Source organism: Anser anser, assembly GCF_964211835.1.
Source record: "Anser anser genome assembly, chromosome: 1".
NCBI lineage: Eukaryota > Metazoa > Chordata > Aves > Anseriformes > Anatidae > Anser > Anser anser.
This window is the reverse complement of record NC_139720.1, coordinates 50,267,613-50,288,943: the sequence shown is the minus strand read 5'-3', so window position 1 is coordinate 50,288,943 and position 21,331 is coordinate 50,267,613. Positions and strand designations below refer to the sequence as shown.

Sequence of the window (21,331 nt, the reverse complement as noted above, 5' to 3'; positions counted from 1 at the left end):
GAAACCAGAAAAGTAACACAGCATCTTTGAGAAAAAGGAGCAACTTCTTGCAAGTATCCTGAGCAGACAGCAGCGAAACTACACAAATGAGCAAATAAGTCAGCTCTTTGTTTTCCTTAGAAGTAGCTACAGTTTTTATTCTTGAAAGATTTACACTTGAAAGATTTGAAAGAGCCAAATAACTGAGTGACAAATTATCTTCTTCCTTGAGGAACGGCTGCTTTCCACACAACTGCACAGTAGAGCTTTCTGGACATCACTTTCGAATCCGTGGGCTTTCCTACATATCACAGACTCGTACCTCAAAGTATACCTAAGCATGTCTTGTTTGTATTTTGGAAAAAAAAAAAAAGGCATAAGAGAAGTTTAACAGATACCCACTGAAGACTATTTAAAAGTTGGATCATAGGACAATTCAGAGTGGAAGAAACCTCAGGAAGTCATCTAATACAAACCCCTGCTCAGAACAGTAGGACTTCTTGAAGTTTTACTCTTATTATCTCATGAAGCATCTTTCCTTTAATAATTGCCAAGAAAAAAAGGCTGTGAATTTTACTTACTTAAGAGCTATTTTCTGCTGAATAGTCTTCTAACTGTATTTAAAAAAAAAAAAAAGAATAATATTTTGTTTTGGATGTTTAAATACTTATTTAACTGCTACCCCTTTTTACAGCTCAGAATGTTTTCCCAGACAGCTGTCTGCAGAGCTGCATTGCAAACTAAGGAAGGAGGGGAAGAAGCAGGGATTAGACACCACACAAAGTCTACGTTGTTCAGCACTGAACTAACAACTAAGCTGTGTTATTTTTCATACAGATTTCTCTCTTAACAGGAGGGGAAAACATCTTCAAGTCCTCTTTAAGTTTCACTGGCCTTTGCTAAAATTCATTAGAAAGAAAAAAACACACAATGTATGTGAAGCTTCTTACAAGGAGATCTTCACTTAAAACCAGTAACTTAAATCTTCTCTATGACATTTAAAAACATCACTGCTGAAATCCTCAAGATCAGACTAAATTCAGCTTGCTAGAGAACAATTCTAAAAACATGTCAGTAATACTATTTGCAGCAAGCTTCGTGTATAGCTGCATTAGTCATAGATCAAAATTATTTTTATTTCATTTGGAAATCATAAAAAGATTATGAGAAAGAGCTGCTAGAAGAAAGGAAAAAAATGCATGCTTCTATTTACTAAAAGGTGTTTCTGCAGAGGAATAGGAACTGCAAGGCTTTTTTTTTTCCCCCAATGCACATATGCAATCCCATTTATTCTGCACATAATGCCGCTATATTTCCAAAAAAATACCAAAGCCACTTAAGATATTTTAGACAATCTGGTTGCCTCGCTTGTAAAAAATCCTCTAGGATACCCAGCAGCCTGGCAAACATAATGTATTACTTCACATAGAGTAACTTAAAAGTCTGAAAGTTGTAGCATTTTAGATGAAAAGCAGAAGCAAGGTAAGTATAAGGAACTCCACTGATATCGTTTTAGAAGAACTTTTAAAATGGCATTGTCTTCCAGTACTGTAATCTGGAACAAATATTTTTTATTTTTTAAAGGTAGAGGGATAGCTTTTTTTCCCCATTAGAAAAACAACAGCACAAATTTCATTTAAAAGTTTCAAAGCCCAGAAGACCAACCACCAGAATGGTTTAACTGGTTACTTAATGGATCAGGATTCCAAGATTCCCCTCGTGTCTTCACGTTTTAAGACATTAATTTTTGACCCTCCCAGTCAGTCATCCTTGAGAACATTTACAATAGCAGAGGATAGCAGAAGTGTCCAGAGCTTTTGCTACCACAGTAAGCGTTACAGCAGGAAAACACTAGGAAGCCCATTTGTCATGTCAGTTTAGGGTAAACAGACAAGCAGCAGTCCCTTTCTTGTTATGGCTCAGCTCTGATAGTTCCAGTGACTGTTTTCTTTGTTGAATTCCATCTGTTTACAAATAACATCCATGAGGCTAATGGGGAAGCTTTGCAGAATTACACCTCTTGGTGATTGTATCAGTTGACAAGGGAAGACAGACTAATGTCATCTACTCGGACTTCTGCAAGGCTTTTGACACGGTCCCACATGACATCCAAATCTCTAAATTGGAAAGATATGGATTTGAAGGGTGGACCATTCAGTAGATCAGGAATTGACTCAATGGTTGCACCCAGAGAGTGGTGGCCAATGGCTCTATGTCCAGGTGGGGACCGGTGACAAGCGGTGTCCCTCAGGGGTCTGTCTTGGGACCAGTGCTTTTCAATATCTTCATCAATGATATAGATGATGGGATTGACTGCACCCTCAGCCAGTTTGCAGATGACACCAAGCTGAGTGGTGCAGTTGATACAACAGAAGGAAGGGATGCCACCCAAAGGGACCTGGACAGACTGGAGAAGTGGGCCCATGTGAAGCACATGAGATCAGCAAGTCCAAGTGCCAGGTGCTGCACCTGGGCCAGGGCAATCCTGAACATGAGTACAGACTGGGAGAAGAAGTTATTGAGAGCAGCCCTGCAGAGAATGACTTGGGAGTTCTGGTGGATGAAAAACTTGGCATGAGCCAGCAGTGCGTGCTTGCAGCCCAGAAGGTCAACTGCATCCTGGGCTGAATCAACAGAGGAGTGGCCAGCAGGCCGAGCGAGGTGATTGTTCTCCTCTACTCTGCCCTCATGAGGCCCTACCTGGAGTTCTGTGTCCAGGTCTGGGGCCCCCAGCAAAAGAAAGATGTGGACCTTTTAGCGCGAATCCAGAGGAGGGCCATGAAGGGGGAGCAGGAGAAAGGGATAAGATACCAGGTTTTAGGTCATGTCAACATTACTACTAGATGAATTACTATGGTCTAGATGATTTGGTAGAAGGAAAAAAAGCTAGTAATTACTCATCTTTTTGGAAATTAAGATACTACAGAAAATGTTCTGGCTTTTTTTTTTTTATTTTTTTATTTTTTAACTATGATTTTAAAATGCTAGTTTAATAGCAGTGTTATCCTAGTCCTCAATGAATTAGACTGTTATATGTCAGAAAAGATGTCAGAAAGAATACTGAGGCCCATGCACACGGCCAGGGAGTAAAGATGTACCATCTCATCTAAAAAAGTATTGTTCAGAAACTAAGTCCTAGATCTTCACACTAAAATAGCAATTCCAAGCTCCCTATTTTAAGCAATCTATGTATTCATGTATCCTTTGACAAGTCTTATGACAAGAATCTGAACGTTTTCATTTGATAATTTTGCAGGTTCCCCCTAAAATTGTAGCACAATACAATATGCAATATCTGCTTAGCACAGCATTCAAAGCGAGCTCTTCATTTCCCCACAAACATCAGCCAAATAGCTGCTTACCTTCAGGAGATGTTGAGACAAACTTAGGTTAAAACTAAAGATGCTTTGTACCTACAAAGAGAAACCAATCTGGAGAAGAGGGAAAATGTCAATTTAAAGCTGTATTTGTAAAACTGAAATTGTTAAAAATAACGGATGCATCTTCTGGTGTTTATTTGTAGGGGGTTTTGTTTGTTGTTGTTTTTAATTGTAATCAGAATTTTTAGGAGGTTATTTACACAAAATTTAGAAGCATTTGAGCTATATGCTCTGTTTCTGTAGAAACCCTTAATACTATTAACAACCAGAAAAATAAAAACAACCACTCCCATTTTCTATTTTGAGTCGTTCTGCAACAAAATTTGTCTACATTTCCAGTAAGTCTAGAAATACAGTAGACTAGAATAACTGAACTAGAGGGAATGAATGCTGCCTGAAGGAAACTTCACTTTAATTTTGAACTCAGGTTTGCCGACTAGGTTAAAGGCATGTCTCTGTTCCTAAGCTTAGGACTTATCACAGTTTTCAGTTTGTTTATAATGTGTTATATCCAAGTAAAAAAGGATGCAATTATTTTTAATACTTGGGTAGGCTAACTGTTTAACAGTTACTTAATTCTACTTGCATACAGAAAGGCAGTAAACTCAGTGGAATTTGATTCTTTTGAAGTCATTATATCCTTTTAAAGTGACACAAGCTCCTTTAAGCAAATAACTTCAGTGCTTTTGAACAACGTGCATATTCAGATACAGAACATCTATAATGATCTCACAGATTCTGCAAAGGGCTTTTGCCCAGGAAGTTAGATCATTCTGTTCACTTTCATATAGTGAAAAAAATACCTACTCATTCCTATGTCCTCCTTTCTAGACAAGGATGGAAAAAACATCCTCTCAGCGTGTATTCCAAAACCATGCTAATGCCAAGTATCACTCATGGTGACTGAAAGCTTTAAATAGGAAACACTAGTACTCACTTTGTGCCTTATCAACTATCAGAGCAAAGTTAAGATCGTGCCTTTGCTGAGGAGGAGGAAGCCATAGAAGGCTTTTCTGTGTGATTGTACTTACAGCCTTTCAGCATACTTCAGCTTCACATCCTGGAAGAGAGGCATCTTAGGGAAGCAGATGAAGATGTCAGAATACTGTTAGATATTGCTAGCTTTATGATGAATCAAAGGGTTACAGAATACATACTTGCATTTCAGTGAGCAACTACTGTTTTCTGGTTGGACTGTCCCTTGTCAGAACACCAGAATTTGAGACGTCAGGTGATGTTTCAGTATTCTTAAGCACACACTTAAATCAAAAGCTCAATTTCCAGAAATCCCTTTGCTAGTATCCTATCAAGCTTGAATTCCTACCATCTTCCACAGCAGGGGCATGCCAAGGAACCTTTTTCAGGCTAACGTTTAAAATATATATGTATTTTTTAAATATAAAAGGAGACTTGTTGGATGAGTTTAACAGTAGAGCAGGGTATTAGAGGAATTCACTAAATCTTGAATGGCTGAAAACAAATTATCATCTATCTTCTACAATACTGGGCATCCTTATGTACACTAAGAATACATCCATAAGATTAACAAACTATGAAGTGGCCATAAAATTGTATGTGGACACAGAACATAGTACCTTGCTTCCTCCACAGAGGGCAATAGAAATCTGCTTGCTTCTTTGCAGTTCTTAGTATTTTGGACAAACCATGTCACTCTTCTTGTTTTTATATGATAATATATATTAATGCTATAAAGTTACTAAAAGCATAGGAGCCATATCTAGTTTGTTTACCCTACTGATGAACAGTCCCTGCTTTGCCAGATTTGCAGCATAAGTACCTCTTACTGTATTTTTATGCATTGTAACTAGAATGGTGTTGTCACTCCCTAGTGAGTTACCTATTTCATGCTGCATTCTCTCAGGTATTTAAACCCATCCCATAATCAAATCCTCATCTTAGGTCTTACTTTGAACAAAAAGGGCAAGTAGTACCTGTTGGAGGCTTTTGGATTAGACATCGTGTAAGCCAACTCCTGGATGGATGCTGCAGTCTCCTGAAGAAGGTGGTTAGTTCTGTATACAGTCCAGGGGAGAAGGTAAGCAGGAGCAGCACTCAGGCTCTTGACTCTGACCCAGAAATTTTCATGACATGGCCCTGAATAAGCAGACCAGTTCCATCTGAAGATAACTTTAACTCAGAGCTGGACTCTCCATGGTGGTCAGGCTCATCCAACAAAGTTAAGGTATTTCAGTGAGGGCTTGGAATCTGTAGGATCAGAAGATATGCACTGCTTGGGGAAGGGGTGGAAAAAGCAGCTCTTTAGAACCAAGCATTTTGCATCATAAAAGCAGAACTGACATTAAAACATTCTACTTTAATTTCTACAAGGCTTAATATGATCTGAACCCTGCAGAAGCTGAACATAAGGCCTCTGCAACAACTTCCCAATACAGTCAGACATACATTAGTTATCCTTTTATGAATATTACGTTTGTTTGTTCACTTTGAAATGTACTGGAAAGCTTCCTATTGTTCAAAAAAAAAATCCCTGGGAGTGTCAGTTCATTTTTGAATGCTCACATTTGCTACAGACCCCAATCATTGGTTTGGCATTATGGCATTTGTATCCATTATTCTCTTCAGAATATTCCATGATGCAGCACTTTCCTCTTCCTGTTAAGACCAATACAGAAAAAATAAATCCTCTTTATAACAGTTAACTTTTCACTCCCCTTCCCCCAAAACCAAGATTAGGTGTCCTACTTTTTGTCTTATACCAAAGTGTATCAGATATCCTACCCAAGGCACTGAATTCAAACAGAAGTCAGCCTAGAACTGCATTTAGGTTAAAGCTGGTATTGCTTGATCATAATACTATGTATACTGTAACTTCTTGAAAAGGAACGAGCTTAAAGTCATTGCCATAAGAACTGTTTTTATAGAATTAGCATGCATTTCAGTTTTAAATTAGTACTGTACTGACATTCAAGAATTTCAGTCCCCATACAGACTGAGATGAACAGCACATTTATTTATTTCAGTTACAAGAAAGACAAGTAAACCTTACAACCAGAAAGGCAATGAAGGCCTCATTAGCTTAGTGATAACCATTTCATAATCTAGGCAACATGTTATGATTTCTTGAGATCACAAAGAAAGCATACTCCCCCCCCCCAACAACTTTTCCTTATTTAGTTTTCACTTACACTTCCTATAAGAACAGCACACTGGTATTAACAGAATCAAGAGGGACCACTGATGTACAAAGCCTACATTCAACTCCCGTGTCCCTCCAGAAGGCTTAAGTGTAGAATTTATTCCCAAAAAAATGATACAATGCAGTCATGAACACAACTAGAAGATAGAAAAAATAAAGTACGTTTTCGAATGAAGTTATGATGCATTGAATCTTCTCACATGGTAGTGTACTTTATGGATAAACTTCCCGCATTTTAAGCCAATGTTTGTCTGACTTTTGTAGGAGGGGAAGAAAAAAACAGCTTACATAAAAAAAGAATTACTCCACCAAGCACTCTGAAGAAATCTGAAGCGAGGGAAGTGCTAGAAAGGTGGGAGAAGTTATTATACAAAGTGTCAAGTGCAATCCCCCCCTACCCCCTCTGCCTCAAATTCAGTGTATTCACCTAGGTACAACAGAAAAGACTGAATGGTTGGCAGTGGAATACAGTGCTCTATGTCCAACATTAGCCATTGAAGAACAAACCCAAGCATGAAGATATCCCACCGCAAGGGGAAAGATGCTCGAGCTCATCTTCCTAACCTGCTCATTTCTGCAGTTTGCTCTAGTGTTATCTCCTCCCTCATTACCAATTTAATTCCTTTCAAGGGACCCCTTTAAAATTCTCCAAATGTCTGAATTATTCTGGAAAAAAACACCTATAGAAATGCTATGTTTAAGAACACAGAGCTGTCAAAAGAAAAACAGTATGAAATTCATGCTCTTCTGAACAGTAATGGACCTAGAAGACATGGGAAGTACCAGGTCAAGTACTGCTCCACCATCCTTAACTGTTTCAAGAATCCAGATGAGGCAGACCATGTCTTTTTCAGTCTATCACTAACAGGTCCGTTTTGGTACATGAACGTGAAAAACATACTTTCACTGGTGCTATCAGTCAGTTCTTCTTCTCCTTCATTTAGGTGGTCAGGAATATAGTCGTTACGCAGTACTCAGAGTACATCTTAGAATTTCAGCCAGACCTGTTCATTTCCAAGTACTTTTTGGGCTCATTGAAGACTTCTGAGTACCTTAAGCTTACATTCATTATGAGGCAGCCACCATGATTCCATTTACCCAAAGTACTGCTTTAGTGGGGCTGTTACCATCTTGAAACTGTAATTTAAAGTTAACCAGTAATACAAAAGAGTACTTTCCAATGTTTCCCGTGAAGGAGCTGAGGAAAAAAAATCTGTAATAAACCATTGCTGCAATTTTATTTTAACAAAAGGGCAGATTTATTCATGTTTACAAACAAGTTTCAAAAACAAAAAGGAGAACATGTATGCTACCCACTAACAACCTTTCAAAATGCCAACAGCCCTCATGCTGCATGAAGGATTCTATAGATTAGAAAAAAATCACAGTTCCACTCACAGTTCACCAAGACAGCACTAAACTAACATGTTTAGACAAAAACAAAGGACTAAGATTCTGATGTATTTTGATTTAATCCATTTTGCCCGAGATAACAGAAATATTTCAAGCAAGTTCCATCACATATTGATGTCCTGCATTAAACAATCCTACTAAGTTCTGAACAAAAGTTATTCAGTAAGTTTCTCAAAATTTTTAAAAATTAAACAGTTGTTTCAAAACCATTAAGTAGTAAATGTATTTAAGAAACTAATTAGGACAGAGGCCATAACTTCATTAGAACACCACTGCTCATGTTTTTACAAAGCATTAGTGTTATCTATTTGGCTATTAGTATTAGCAATTTATCTACAATATTTAACAAGGTAAATTGCAGGCAAAATTTAGTACAGTTTCAATAGAAACACCCTTTTCCTGAAAATACAGCAGTATTTGAAGGACTAGTTTTTTGTTTTTTGTTTTTTTTTTTTTTTTCTCTGCATCATTTATAAGGAAGCTTCCCATCTATGAACAGGAACAAAAAAGTATCTACAAACCTTGTAAACAGATCTGTATCATTTATAAACATAAATAATCCAAATTATTAACAGCCAACAGCAGAAATTAAAGTATCAATTCAACAATCCAGGGCCTCCTTGCCCTTCCCAGCCTTCCCCTCAAAAAAGGATCAAGATAAACTAAAGCTCTGCTAACACACTGTTCAGGACCATTCTTAAGTACAACAGATGATCCACAGGTCACTTATGCTGAGTTACTGTTCATCTGTCAGAGTTCATTATTACTCCCACCCCCAGAAAAGCACCCTCCAGTCTGGCAGAAAGCTTTTTTTTAAAAAAATAAATCTACATTCGTACAAGTGTGTCTTCTGTTGAAGTCCAAGACAAGAATATCATCTTGTCCATCATAATGCGTGAAGAGACCCAGTTTCAATTTCTTTACAATGCAGCTAGTGTGTTAACATTCAGCTTACAATCAGAGTGATGTTTCCAAACTATGTAGCGGGCTCCCTGGGGATGAAGAGGTAGCAGACTTGTTCATGTCTGTTGTAAGGTGAATTCCACTGTCAACCGCATTGTTATTTTTATTGGGAGAGGGTGGGGGAGTAGAGTTGCGTTTTGTTGGAGCATCATCTTCAGCATCAGTATCATCAATAAGGGGAATATGAGGCTCGGAGTCTTCTATTCTAAACTCAGGATGCGTCATAAAATTGTGAATTGAGCTTCGTGTCTCAGGTTTCTCTAGCCCCTCATACAAGGAACTACGAAATGCATTCACCACTCGGATCTGTAAACAAAGAAAAAAGGTTGTTAAAACGCTGCAGATTTACTGTTAATGGTATGGTTCTTATGAGTTTGAATCCACAAACAGCTAGACATGAGTGAATCGAATTTATATGTGATGCAGTGGAACTTGCAATAAACTGTAAAATGAAGAGCATTTCAGTAGAGCACTGCCAGTCTATACAATAGGAATAAAAATTGTGAAAGTACTGCAAGAAGCTGAAGGGCCTAAAAATTCAGACATGGCACTAGAATTGTTCAATTACTTAACATGGGCTAAGCATTTTTCAAGTGAGGCCAACAATTATTTATTTATTCACAAATTAAATAAATTTCAGTGAGTTTTATTGAATATGGGGGGGGGGGGGGGGGGAATGGGGGCAGAAAGGGAGAATGGGGCTGAAAATAAGTTAGAGGGTAAAAGGGTTACTAATTCTCATGCTAGGAATTAGGATGTCAACTGACTATGAAAAAGCCAAGCACGTGTAAGCCAATGTCACAATGACCAGACGTTTATGAAGTCATGCAAAAAAGGATACCACTGTAACAGCTGTAAATATTCGAGTATATACCCATCTATCACACTAGAGAAAGTTTCTTAATAATGATTTGGAAGCTTAATACCAGAACTAGGAACCTGAATATTGTATTGTACACTTAAAATGTAGCCATGACAGGTTCTAGCTTTGAAAACACTACTCAAGTAGCACAAAGTATCAGAGAAGCAGGTGATCAGCCTTAGCTTACTTGAGTTTTCAATTTCCATTGAATTCACGGACAAAATTCCCAGGCTGAAGTTTTTTCACTGCTTAACTAACATTTTTCAGATTAGAATACTGAGTTTACAGAATTCATAAACAAACATTTCAGAATGGAATTGGATGTGAAATTGGATATAGTGAAGTACAACTTCATTTTGCAAATTGTGCATGTCCAAGTTGACTTCAACTTATGTTTTTCAAATTGTCATGTGAAGGATGAAATCATCTGCCACACACCTCTTCTCCTCCTATGTTCCATGTTTCCCTGACCAACTACAGAATTTCAGTATTTATTCTTGAATTTATATGCATATAGTTAATCAGAAGTCAATGAGCTTTGTCTAACTTTCATCAAAATACAGTTCAGCGTCCCCTTCTGTTAGTAGCCTATTCAATGCTCAACATCTCTAAGCAATCCAAGTAAGTCTTCAGGGAAGTAGTTTCAATCCAAAGCTCCTGTGTTGTACAATAAGAAACAGAGCAAAATTTTCTAGTGAACAAGAATAGCTTACTGTTGCAAAACAGTAAGTCAAAATTTAAGAAGACTTTTAATTTAAGACAACTTTTTTTGCACATCCAAGGTGACTTGTTTCAAGCACGGGAGTTTATCAGGACTACTGCTTCCATACAAGATGCACTGAGTTCCTTTATAGTAAACATAAAGCAATTCCAGGTGAAGGAATGAAGCTGGAAGGTTGAGCAGGTCAGGAACATTGACTTCAAAGGAGTTAAGATACACCAAACACCCTTTTAGTAAACACAGAAAAGGACTCCCCAAAAGCAGTGTGTCAAGTTTGTTACCAGAGAAGCACTACATGTGACAGATTCTGACCACTTTCTTTGACCTCTAGAAATAACATTGTTCCCCCTCCCCCCAACCCCCATTTCCACTAGGAATTTTACTAAAAACCTATAAAGTCCCCATTTTTATACTGTAGGTATACAGCTGAGACCCAATGACAGTGGAAATCACTGGGAGGTGACAGGGAGGACATGCAACTTTCAATAAAGGGATGACAAGAAATAGTGTTGATGTGCTTGAGAAGTAAAATGTTACAGCAGCATCTAATACTTTACTATTCATCACATGAAAAAAAAATTGAGCATGCTCCTAAGGAGTTTGCATGTTACATGAGCTTTAAACAAGTCCAGCATGCTGCATAAGCTGTCTTGGCACTTTCCAAGAGAATCAGCAGTGACAATGCCAAACTGAAAGTTTGCAATTCCTTTATTTGGCATGTTGCATCCCACCACCAATTTCTGTGGCAAAATGAAATATGATTGCCTCATGGGAATAGTTTTTCATTGCTTACAGATGGTGAGTTAGAACATAAGCAGTAATGGAAAACAGTTTTTAGCTTAACAGGACAGCTGTAATTATCATAGGAATATAAACATATCCACAATAAAGCTATTTCCGTGCATGTGAATCAAGACTAATCTGGACACTCCTGTGAACCCAGGACCCTTAGAAAGTCAGCCATGAAGGCAGAAATCAGATAAACAGCATTTTAAGTAATAGAAGGTAAAAAAAAAAGTTTTATTTTTAGCTACTAAAGATAATTAGACAAGAAAGCTAACTATAAATAAATATCATAGGTGAGGAGCAAACAAGACAATTTGTTATGTATAATTTATACTGTCATCAGGCCTTTCTCATATTAGTACCAGAATAGCAAGGAATGCAGTAAGCACTCCAAATCCTCCTGGCCAGATGGCTGCTTAGAGCAGCAACCTCGCTTCACAGGAACATCTGAACTGTCTTCCAGAAAACAGCTCCAAAAAAAGAGAAAAATGAAGTAACACATCTGCTTCCCATTAATATACATTACTTATCAAAAGATGTTCTCCTGGAGGGTGTAGCAGAAGGCTGTACTTCTCAGTGAGACTCAAAAACTGCTTCTGCACTACTGTAGCTTTGTACCAGCATTGGTCATTTGATGTAATGAGATGCTGCAGTGCCCATTAGATTCTGCTCAAATGACAGCATGGCGTGAAGTTGCTCTCTAGAGAATTCTGAATGTCTAATTAATTTTCTTGAGTGTAGTTTGGGATACAGGTTACTCATTAGCATTTTAAGTAGGAGATGCAATTCTGCACATCCTTACTGGTAAATCTACTTTTCATTTTGTGTTTTTCAGGCATGCAAGTCTGTGAGCTGAGCTTCTCAATACTGCTGCAAAGTAGGAAAATATCTGTCACCAATGGAGAACAGGTTAGCTTGTGCAAACTAGCACAAATTCTGGCCAAGCCGAAAAAAAATCAGAAGAGAACAATTAAGGCAGCTCCTTAAATTAAGGGTCTTCATCCACCTGGTAATCTGAAATCTTAAAAAGCAGGAGGGGAAAAGAAGCTTTCTCAAAGTTATTTTAAAAAACGATTATTTAACCATTCTATAGGAAATTAGAGAATGAAGTTATATATTATACATTTAACTACGATGGAAAACTTTCAACAATAGTTGAATACTGATAGCTAATATCTAACTGTTACACATCTTCAGAATCCATAATTTAAGAGAATCCATAATTTAAGCCTACATACATGAGCAGTTAAGTTTTTAGCCTCTACAGACAGAAAGGCTGAAACTAAGATGCCACTTAGATCACAGTATCAACAGGGCAGAATTAAGGTGAGACAAGAACTGTACTGTCACTGATGGCTTATGAACTGCTGCCAGAAGAACCTAGAAAGGAAAAGAAATCCTTCAAACGTGAATGAAAGTTTTACCACTGAGTGCCTAAATATTTTTTCCTTTTTAGATTAGCTAAATAAATGTTTCTTCTGACTTGTACGCGCTTAAGAAGCCTTGTTTCGCCGCCTGAATCCTGATGTTGAGAAAGTTGTGTTATTCAGTAAAAAAAGTCCAACAAAAGCAGAGATTCAGAAGTTCCTCACAGGCTACAAAGAAAATGCATTTAGTGCTCCATGTTCTAACTACATTCATATTTTCAAAATAGCATTGCTTTTCCATCAGTTTGTTTACCTTTTAATGTATTATTTGTGCTATATGGAGTGCAAGACAACTACTTAGTAGACCTAGTTCTACGATTATACACTTAATTCACTTATTCAACATAAGTCACCCTAAGAGGCATATACTCGAAAATTTACAACAGTTTTCCTATTTTTATCTTAAATATCCCTCTATACACAAATGGATGAAGGCACAGGATGTGCAGGCTCACAGCTTTAACATGAAACTCTTTTGTTGCAATTGTTCCACCTGTTCTCAGCCCTCTAAGAAAAAAAAAGTCTTGAGGACTCCACTTTGTGGAAAAGCTCTATGAAAAGCCTGAACGATGATTTTAAGTACTAAGGAGAAAATGAGAAACGTTAGGTATGTGAATCAGGAAATGTTAATTTCATGCACTTTAGGAACACACACTCACACCCCACAGTAGTAGAAGCAGTAGTAGAGGAAAACACTACATGTGTAGGGGTAGAAATATTTGTTACATCATGGTGCTGGCTGGCGATGGAGGGTTGCCGCCTTAGAGCCCCCTGAATGGTACTTCCACTCTGGAAAGCATTCACTACATCCATCTGCAAGGAATCAGAGATTGTGACAGCTTGCTCAGAGAAAGAGAGAGAAAGAGAAAGAGAGAGAGAGAGAGAGAGAGAGAGAAGGAGCATCCCATCTATAACACACAAAAAGTAAAGAAGAAAGGCACTTTTCTTTTTAATACAGCAGATACACAGGTAAGAGTTGCATTTAGAGCTGAAGAAAACAGAGAACCCTGAGGGATTATACATTCACCCATAACCCCTCTTGAGAGTCTCAGCCACACCATTTAGAACTGCCACTTAAAGGACTGGGGATGGAGAGGAGTGATTTCCCTCATAACACCCACTGTGTCCTACCTTCTCCAAGACCATACCTGAGTTTGTATCCTGTTTAGGCCCCTAAACCACAAGATCTGACCACGACGTAATTCTCTCTCTGCATGATCAATCTCCTCCACGTCTTCTGCTAGCTCTTCCTCAGGAATCTCTTCCTTTTGTGTTCCATGACCAGCTTCCTTAAGGAATTTCAGGCGGCTGGTTGGAATTGTTGAAATCAACTAACAGTGAATGAAAGTTACGAAACAGGATTATTATTTTAAGGGGAAAAAAATAATAAACATACTAACAGACGCAAGCCTTAACATACAATCCTGCATACAATTAGCAAAGTTGGAAAAAAGGGCAAAAAGATAAAGATATACACAGGTTAAGTGCATCAACATAGAGCCATCACTCCAGCTGAATAGTTGCAAAGCTGTGTGTTTCCACGGCACCTCAACTGAGGTGTGAAATTAAACTGTAAGACTACAAACCTAGAAAACTTCAACCTTAGTAGGGACAAAGACTCCACTTTATAATTACTTGACCATGCCACAAAGGAACAGTACCAAACTTAGGAAAAGCCATTAATTCTGTAGACTGTACTAGTATCAAGAGCTTTCAGATCTTCTTCACTTTGATAAGCATGATGTGTTGCCTCATATGAGAGGAACTACATTTACTTAGAAGTAGCCACAGCTTATTCAGAGATACAGAACAGGCATGCATTCCTTTGACACCTGGAAAATACCACTTGCAAGGTGAGTGATGTTTCAAAACCCTTATACCAAATGATTAAATTGCTATTTGTTTTTATTAAATTGCTAATTAATTTAAACTAATTCATCTAGCTTAAGATAAATAAAAGCTATGTATGTTCCAGCTTTCCTTTTCATCCCCACCTTCAGGGCTATTCTGTTGAACTATGTAGTGAAGGGGAGTCATCTTTTGATACATCCCATCTAGTAGATCCACGTCAGTTCCCAACCTGTTTTCCTTGAGCATAAACCTAGAAGACCATTTCAGCAGCTGCAGAAGAAAAAGACTACTCCAAAAGCAAAATAAACCGTCCTTCATACTGACGTGGCTACTGTGAACGCTCCCAGCTTACACTTCAGTTTCTACTGTTCTCAGAAAGTCAAAAATCTTTTGCTTTAATGAAATGCTACAGCAGCATGAACTGCAGCCCCTGCAAGACAATTTGGATCAAAGGTATTTCAAGCCATCTCAGTTCTCTCTTCTAGACTACCTGTAAACCTCAGAGTGAGTATTTGATTTTAATTTTTTAAAATGATACATTTTCCAAGAACTTACTTTAAAGTCTCATAGCCACTTTTAGAATATGCACTTCTGTATGTATTCACAACTAAAATTAATCCTGCCAATTTCATACGAAAATTGAAGTGTTCTTTACAAAATGGAATGGAAGAAACTATACTGGAAAACTCTTCAAGTGGTATGAAAAATTTATACAACTATGTCCTTAAATAATGACAAACTATGTAGCTCTGAAGTTTTGTGTAAATAAGCTTGCTGCTTACAATTATTGTTGTGCATGCAATAGTACTGAAATACAAGAAAAAGATGCAGTAGCTTAGTTATGCTTCATAATTGTGCAACTGGAGAAGATTAAAGAGAAAACTGTTTTGAGTTTTGCTGTGTTTTTTGCTATTCCAGGAAGTCCTAAAATACCAAAATACTAGCAAGTATAACAGTCCTGAGTCATCAAGAAAACCATTCGACACCAAGTTAAATATATTGAAACATTAGCATGCTAATTGTATCTGTATTCTTACAGAAGTTCTTCTAGTACTTATCTGGCTGAAGACAATTTCTTGTTTAAGTAGTTACTACAGGTACTCCTAGTTAAAAGTTACTGAGCATAAACTGGACATAGCATCTAGTTAGGAATTATAACTCATCAGCCTTGTCAGAGTAAGGAATAACCAACTACGGACTTGCTAGCTATTGACCTAGACTATTTTATGCAGTATTTACTGTTAATCTCCACAAATTCATGTAGTCCCATTGAAAGATATGAGTACTTAAGATAAAATGCTTGACATGGAAATTACAAACAAACACAAGTAAATAGTTGACATTTTGAAAAAAAGCTAGTTTACCTGGCCCCAGAGTAGCGTTCCCATGCCCAGGAAAACAGACCACAGCCACTGTTCAATTGAGAGTTCTGAGCAACTAAAAGGCTTTCCACCAAACTGCACAATAATTATCTGTGAAGAGCAGTATTATTGAACATAGATCAGTGATCTGTTACTAGAAAATTCCGTAATAAAAGATTGTTACAGAAAACGTTGCTTTAGAACATAGTATTTACCATCTCATTAAGAATGTACTACTTCTGTCTCAGCTGTTGGAACTGTTTCCAAACATGAACAATCTTCTCTTGCTTTTCAGTTTTTCAAGAACTATTTAGTTATTCTTCAAATGGTACACTCAAGAAAACCCTGTTGGTTACTTCTTTGTGCTTACAGTCTTCCCTCTTCATATGACATTTACAGCAAATATTTAATGCTACAAATTTACAGTGCATATTTATCAAATGAACAACCATCTGAAAGTTGAATGAACTGATCTGAATGAACTTCTGTTAACACAAGCCTTATGATGACTTAATGTAGTAAATCCCTGGGGGAAGTGTGGTCAAGACCTCAAACAAAAGAGTTAAATGAGCTCCTTCTGACTTATTACAACAATCTGTACAGGCCCTAATGAGCAAGGTATCCCCACTGCATAAGACTAATATGCATGGAACTCTGCCCTGGAGAATAAACTTTCAAGTAGCAGGGCAAACGTCAAAAGGAAACAGTACTGACCGCTAAGTAAGACTCCTGACAACTCGAAAGCCCAAGAGTAATTTATTTTATTAACACGGAATAAAATAGTAAGACAACTCAAGAGTTGCTTATTTGGGAAGGCATCTGTCCATTAGGTTTATGAAAGGAACACAGTTGTAGGCAGGAACATTTTCTACATATTTGGATTTGTTGGAAAATAATATTCTGCTGCATTTGCCAGCCTAAAAAAAAAGTAACTTCTGGGGAAGTGCCACCTGAACAAGTCTGAAACTGGGAAAGTAAGTGAATCAGTTTTACATGAAGTAGAGGTGCATATACTTGCACTGCTTGAACTGCTATATATTTGGTCAACTTTGTGGAATTCAAAGGCTAAGAAGTAGTTTAAGTTGTGTGATGTATCTTAAGTCTAAAATAATATAAGTCAAAATTATATTTTGTTAATCATTAAAATGTAATATTGTTTTGTTGGTTATTTCACTACATTGGTATGAATGAATTAAAGGTTAATGCTAATGAGAAGGTGAAGCTATCTTGTGTAAACTATTCCTTTAAATTAAACTTTGACTTTTTGTTTCTCAGTGTGTTGACCTGATCAATTTCAGATAATAATTCATCTTGTTTGTAAAGAGAGATTTAACTAACCAGCTCTTACAAATCTGCCTAGATGCACCAACTAAAGGCCACTAGTCATCAATGTAAATAAGACCTAAAGCAATATTATCCATACAGATAACAGATTTCTATTGAGGAAGATACAGCTTCTTTACATTTTAAGAGACTAGAACACCAAGATCAAATTGAGGGACTAGAAAACAAAAAGACTAAATACAAGTAATTCTACACTTCAATTCTGACAATTTCAAAGAGGTCTTACCTGAAGACCATGTCAAGCAGGACTTCTAAGTGTTTTATAGTGTGTTTGACTGGTGATTTTTCACATTGTAGAAATGAAATGCCTAGGTGGTTAGCATTTCCAGGGTAAGCAAGAAGTTACTTACCTGCACAACAAACGTCCCCAAAACAATAGCACAGAAGATAGCATTGTTAAAGATCCCTTCAAAAACATTTCTTTCGCCATGAATTTTTCGGGCATTAATTTCATTAAACAGCTGCATCATCACAAATGTATTAAATACAATAGTATAATGTTCTGAAGGAGGGGCATGCAGAGGTGCATTTCTTCCACTATCGATATCAAAAATTTTCTCACCTGTGTATAAAAGACATTTATCAGCAGCTTAAGTTGGTGACTTCACACACACACACAGAACATGCAGTAGAGTAAAAAAAGCTAGGTTTTAAGACTTCATCTCTATAGAACTTTTATCATAACTCTATAAGTCTAAGTATCCTTACCAGCAAACAGGAGTGTAAAGACCACTACCAGTTGATAGAATGCGTGACCCAAGATATTCTTCATCATTGTGCGGGAAATCAGAGGTTTGTTTCTACCATAAGGCTTTCGCAACAGAAGAGCTTCAGTCGGTGGCTCTGTTGCCAGGGCAAGAGAGGCTAATGTGTCCATTATGAGATTTACCCACAGCATCTGCACAGCTTTAAGTGGAGAATCCTATAAAGATAGATATGTAAACCCTCCAGTGTAAGTGAACAAACTGCAGCTATTAAAGGTGTTTATTATAAGACATTGCCATGTTTTGAAGATCATTACATTCTTTGGACTATTATACAACTGAGTTTGAATTCGAGTCAGTCGTGATATTTACAACGTTTTTAGTTGAAACTACCCACCACCAGTACATACCTGTGTTATGCATGCTCCTGTAAAAGCAACAATTACTGCTACTACATTGACTGTAAGCTGGAACTGAAGAAATTTTGAAATGCTGTCATACACGTTTCGTCCCCACATAACTGCTTTAACAATACTTGTGAAGTTGTCATCCGTAAGGATAATATCAGAAGCTTCTTTAGCTACATCTGTTCCAGCAATTCCCTGGTAGATAAAGAGAAACATTATGAAATGTAACAGGATGCACTGTTGTATATAGTAGAAGCAATTATATCTTTGGTCAGCATTTTGGCATGCACTTTGATGCACAATGTCTTTTGGATTACTTTAATGTAAGCAACCCAAAGCTCTACTGAAGCAAGATTTGCTTCTAAGTTCTACTGGAGAATGAAAAATTATAAAGTCATTTAAAGTATACAGACCTTAGTAATAAACAAATCTCAAGTTGACAAGAAAAAGACACTGTGCAAGTTCCCCCTGTTCAAGTTAAAGACCACCAGATGGTGCAGCACTACAGGTTAGTCCATCTCCTGAGTTTGCTATATGGATCCCAAGCAGTAGGGCAATACGTGTGTATCTACATGGTGGAGCAATACACATTGCCAAAAACCTTTTGCAGAAACGTATTGACATTGACCAGCAAGACACGTTATCACTGCATGTGACATTGCAATGCAATGACATTGTTAGGTTTTGAGCAACTGGAATTTCCTAAGACTATTTAAAAAGTTTAAGTTGCGTATTATACGTAACACCTACTTCAAGGATGGCTTTTTGAAATACCATAGACAGTAACAACAAGAAATTTAATGATCATTATTTTGCTAAGTAAGTCATCTGCACAGCTATGTGTACAATTTAAAAGATGCCTTCAAATAGTATGTAGTAGATATTTTAAGTGATATTTAGATAATCAGTTAGAGATGATGTGTTGGTGCGGAGTTTATTTTGGTGGCATTTTTCGTTGTTTTTCTTATAAAAAGAAAAGAGATGAACATAGATGGCATCCCCAACAGCACCAACTACAGCAGCTGTATACAATAGCAGAAAACACATTTATCCTAACAAGACTGTTACAGTGTAGAAAACATTTCATGCATAAATTTGTAAGGTATGCTTTTGAAAATACTCTGAAAATTGCATGGAAGCTTTTCCTTCTCTTGATTGTTTCCCACTAGATTAATATCTAATTCAGTACATCTGCACGTTGTAGTAAAAGTGTGGTCTTCAGGTATCCGTCCCATCTCACCACCACACCACCACCACGTCCCCAGTTCAAAAGCTTAATGACGAGCCTTTAAAGACTAACATGACCGACTAGCACCAGATTGTACTTTGTCAGCTTAAGGCTGAAGAGGAATCTTGAGGCAAGAAAAAGCTTGAAAGCATCTTAAAGTGCTTTGAAGTAGTTAGAAGACAGCTGAAGCCTACAATATTTAAGGTATGAGCCTGTCTAGTATTAGCCCTTAAAGGGTTTTTAATTGATAGGCTAAATCTACTCCAGGCAAGGCAAGTATTCTAAGGCTCTGTATATAATGGAAAATCAATATATGCTAGTTTATTTTCATAAATTTTAATCCAGATTTATAAAGCAGAATGAGGAATTTTAACTCAAATTCGATGCGGAAAGTCACTTGAAGAGTGACTTCTTACTCAGGTAGATAATGACAAGACAAGGTGGAATGGTTTTAAACTAAAAGGGGACATTTATTTTAGATGTTAGGAGGCTACTTTTTACCACAGAGGGTGGTGAGGCCCTGGCACAGGCTGCCCAGAGAAGTTGTGGACGCCCCACCCCTGGAAGTGCTCAAGGCCAGGCTGGATGAGGCTTTGGGCAGCCTGGTCTGGTGGGAAGTGTCCATGCCCATGGCAGGGGGGCTGGGGAGTGAAGTTAGATGGTCTTTAAGGTCCCTTCCAACCCAAGCCGTTTTGTGACTTTATGATTCCATTCTATGGTTGACAGTGATAAGGTTTTGCAGGGACCACCTTTATAGCTGTAATTTATCAAACATTTAGTACCATGTAGACAATTGCATCAGTAAGAACAAATACATAAGCCACAACAAAGTAAAGACATCTCAAAAAAACAAACAAACAACTAATCAAACTAACACACAACAACCCCTGACTCTGGGAGAGAGATTCAAGTATTAACATTTTTGTGTCTTCTTAAAGATCATTTATTATCTGATAGAGAACTGATGTTTTGCCTCCTAATTCCTTCAGGTCATCCCAGGAAGAGCAAAATGACAATGCAATTCCCTTAGCTACCATAGACTGCTTAGGACTCTGTAACAAGTGTTTAACACAAGGTAAATTTAGGCTAAAACATTCTGCTTAATTTTCATGAGCTCTGTTAAGACTTGGTTTGGTTCCCATTTCAAAGAGTGTTTGAGAATTTAAATTGAGAAAGCAGAGTAGTCTGAGGTGCCGTTCAGACAAATGAAGATCCTAGGCTGCCACAAAATGCTGTTATTTCAGTTGTACTAGAGGTATCATAGTACAGCCTCCAAAGTAATTTTAAACATCAACTGGGACTCTTTCATCCTAATTTCCCTGTTCTTCTGCATCATTTTATGGAAAACAGACGAATAAGCTCATTTCATATCGTGTATAAACTTTACTGAACATCAACACAGTATGCTATTTACCACCTAAGTCATTCTGCCATATGCTGAACAGATCTCATTGCAGGAATCTTCAGTATCAGAAATTTTTGTGCTATATTTTGCAACAAGTCTTTGCTTTGAAAAAGGTTTTGATTTACAAATGACTGGGGATTTGCAGTGTAAGCTTTATTCAATGGCAAATGCCACAAAGACATTTTTAATCAAATAAAGAGAAGGTTAAGTTAGAAGAGTGAGGAACAAGAAAAACTAATCAGTATTAAATGTGAGAGAAGTCAACACCCTTAATTTAGTTGTATATTAGCTCAGGAAATAAGCCAGGTTATTCAATCTTCTT

At 37.4% G+C, this 21,331-nt stretch overlaps 1 protein-coding gene across 9 annotated transcripts in view; it reads right to left on the bottom strand.

Moving 5' to 3' along the window:
- Positions 1–7,772: 7,772 nt before the first annotated feature.
- Positions 7,773–21,331, bottom strand: part of ATP2B1 (ATPase plasma membrane Ca2+ transporting 1) — a 63,545-nt gene continuing 49,986 nt past the window's right edge. For 4 of the 9 annotated variants that reach the window (XM_083819876.1, XM_083819873.1, XM_083819874.1 and 1 more), the window contains exons 16-22: positions 18,380–18,571; positions 17,974–18,187; positions 17,616–17,827; positions 15,925–16,032; positions 13,858–14,040; positions 13,369–13,522; positions 7,773–9,219 (exon numbers count right to left, since the gene is read on the bottom strand). In XM_083819876.1, the coding sequence (XP_083676002.1) occupies positions 9,194–9,219; positions 13,369–13,522; positions 13,858–14,040; positions 15,925–16,032; positions 17,616–17,827; positions 17,974–18,187; positions 18,380–18,571 (1,089 nt within the window). In that variant the 3' untranslated portion in view covers positions 7,773–9,193. The remainder of the gene's footprint in view (positions 9,220–13,368; positions 13,523–13,857; positions 14,041–15,924; positions 16,033–17,615; positions 17,828–17,973; positions 18,188–18,379; positions 18,572–21,331) is intronic. The other 5 variants (XM_083819871.1, XM_083819869.1, XM_083819870.1 and 2 more) reach the window with 2 other exon arrangements.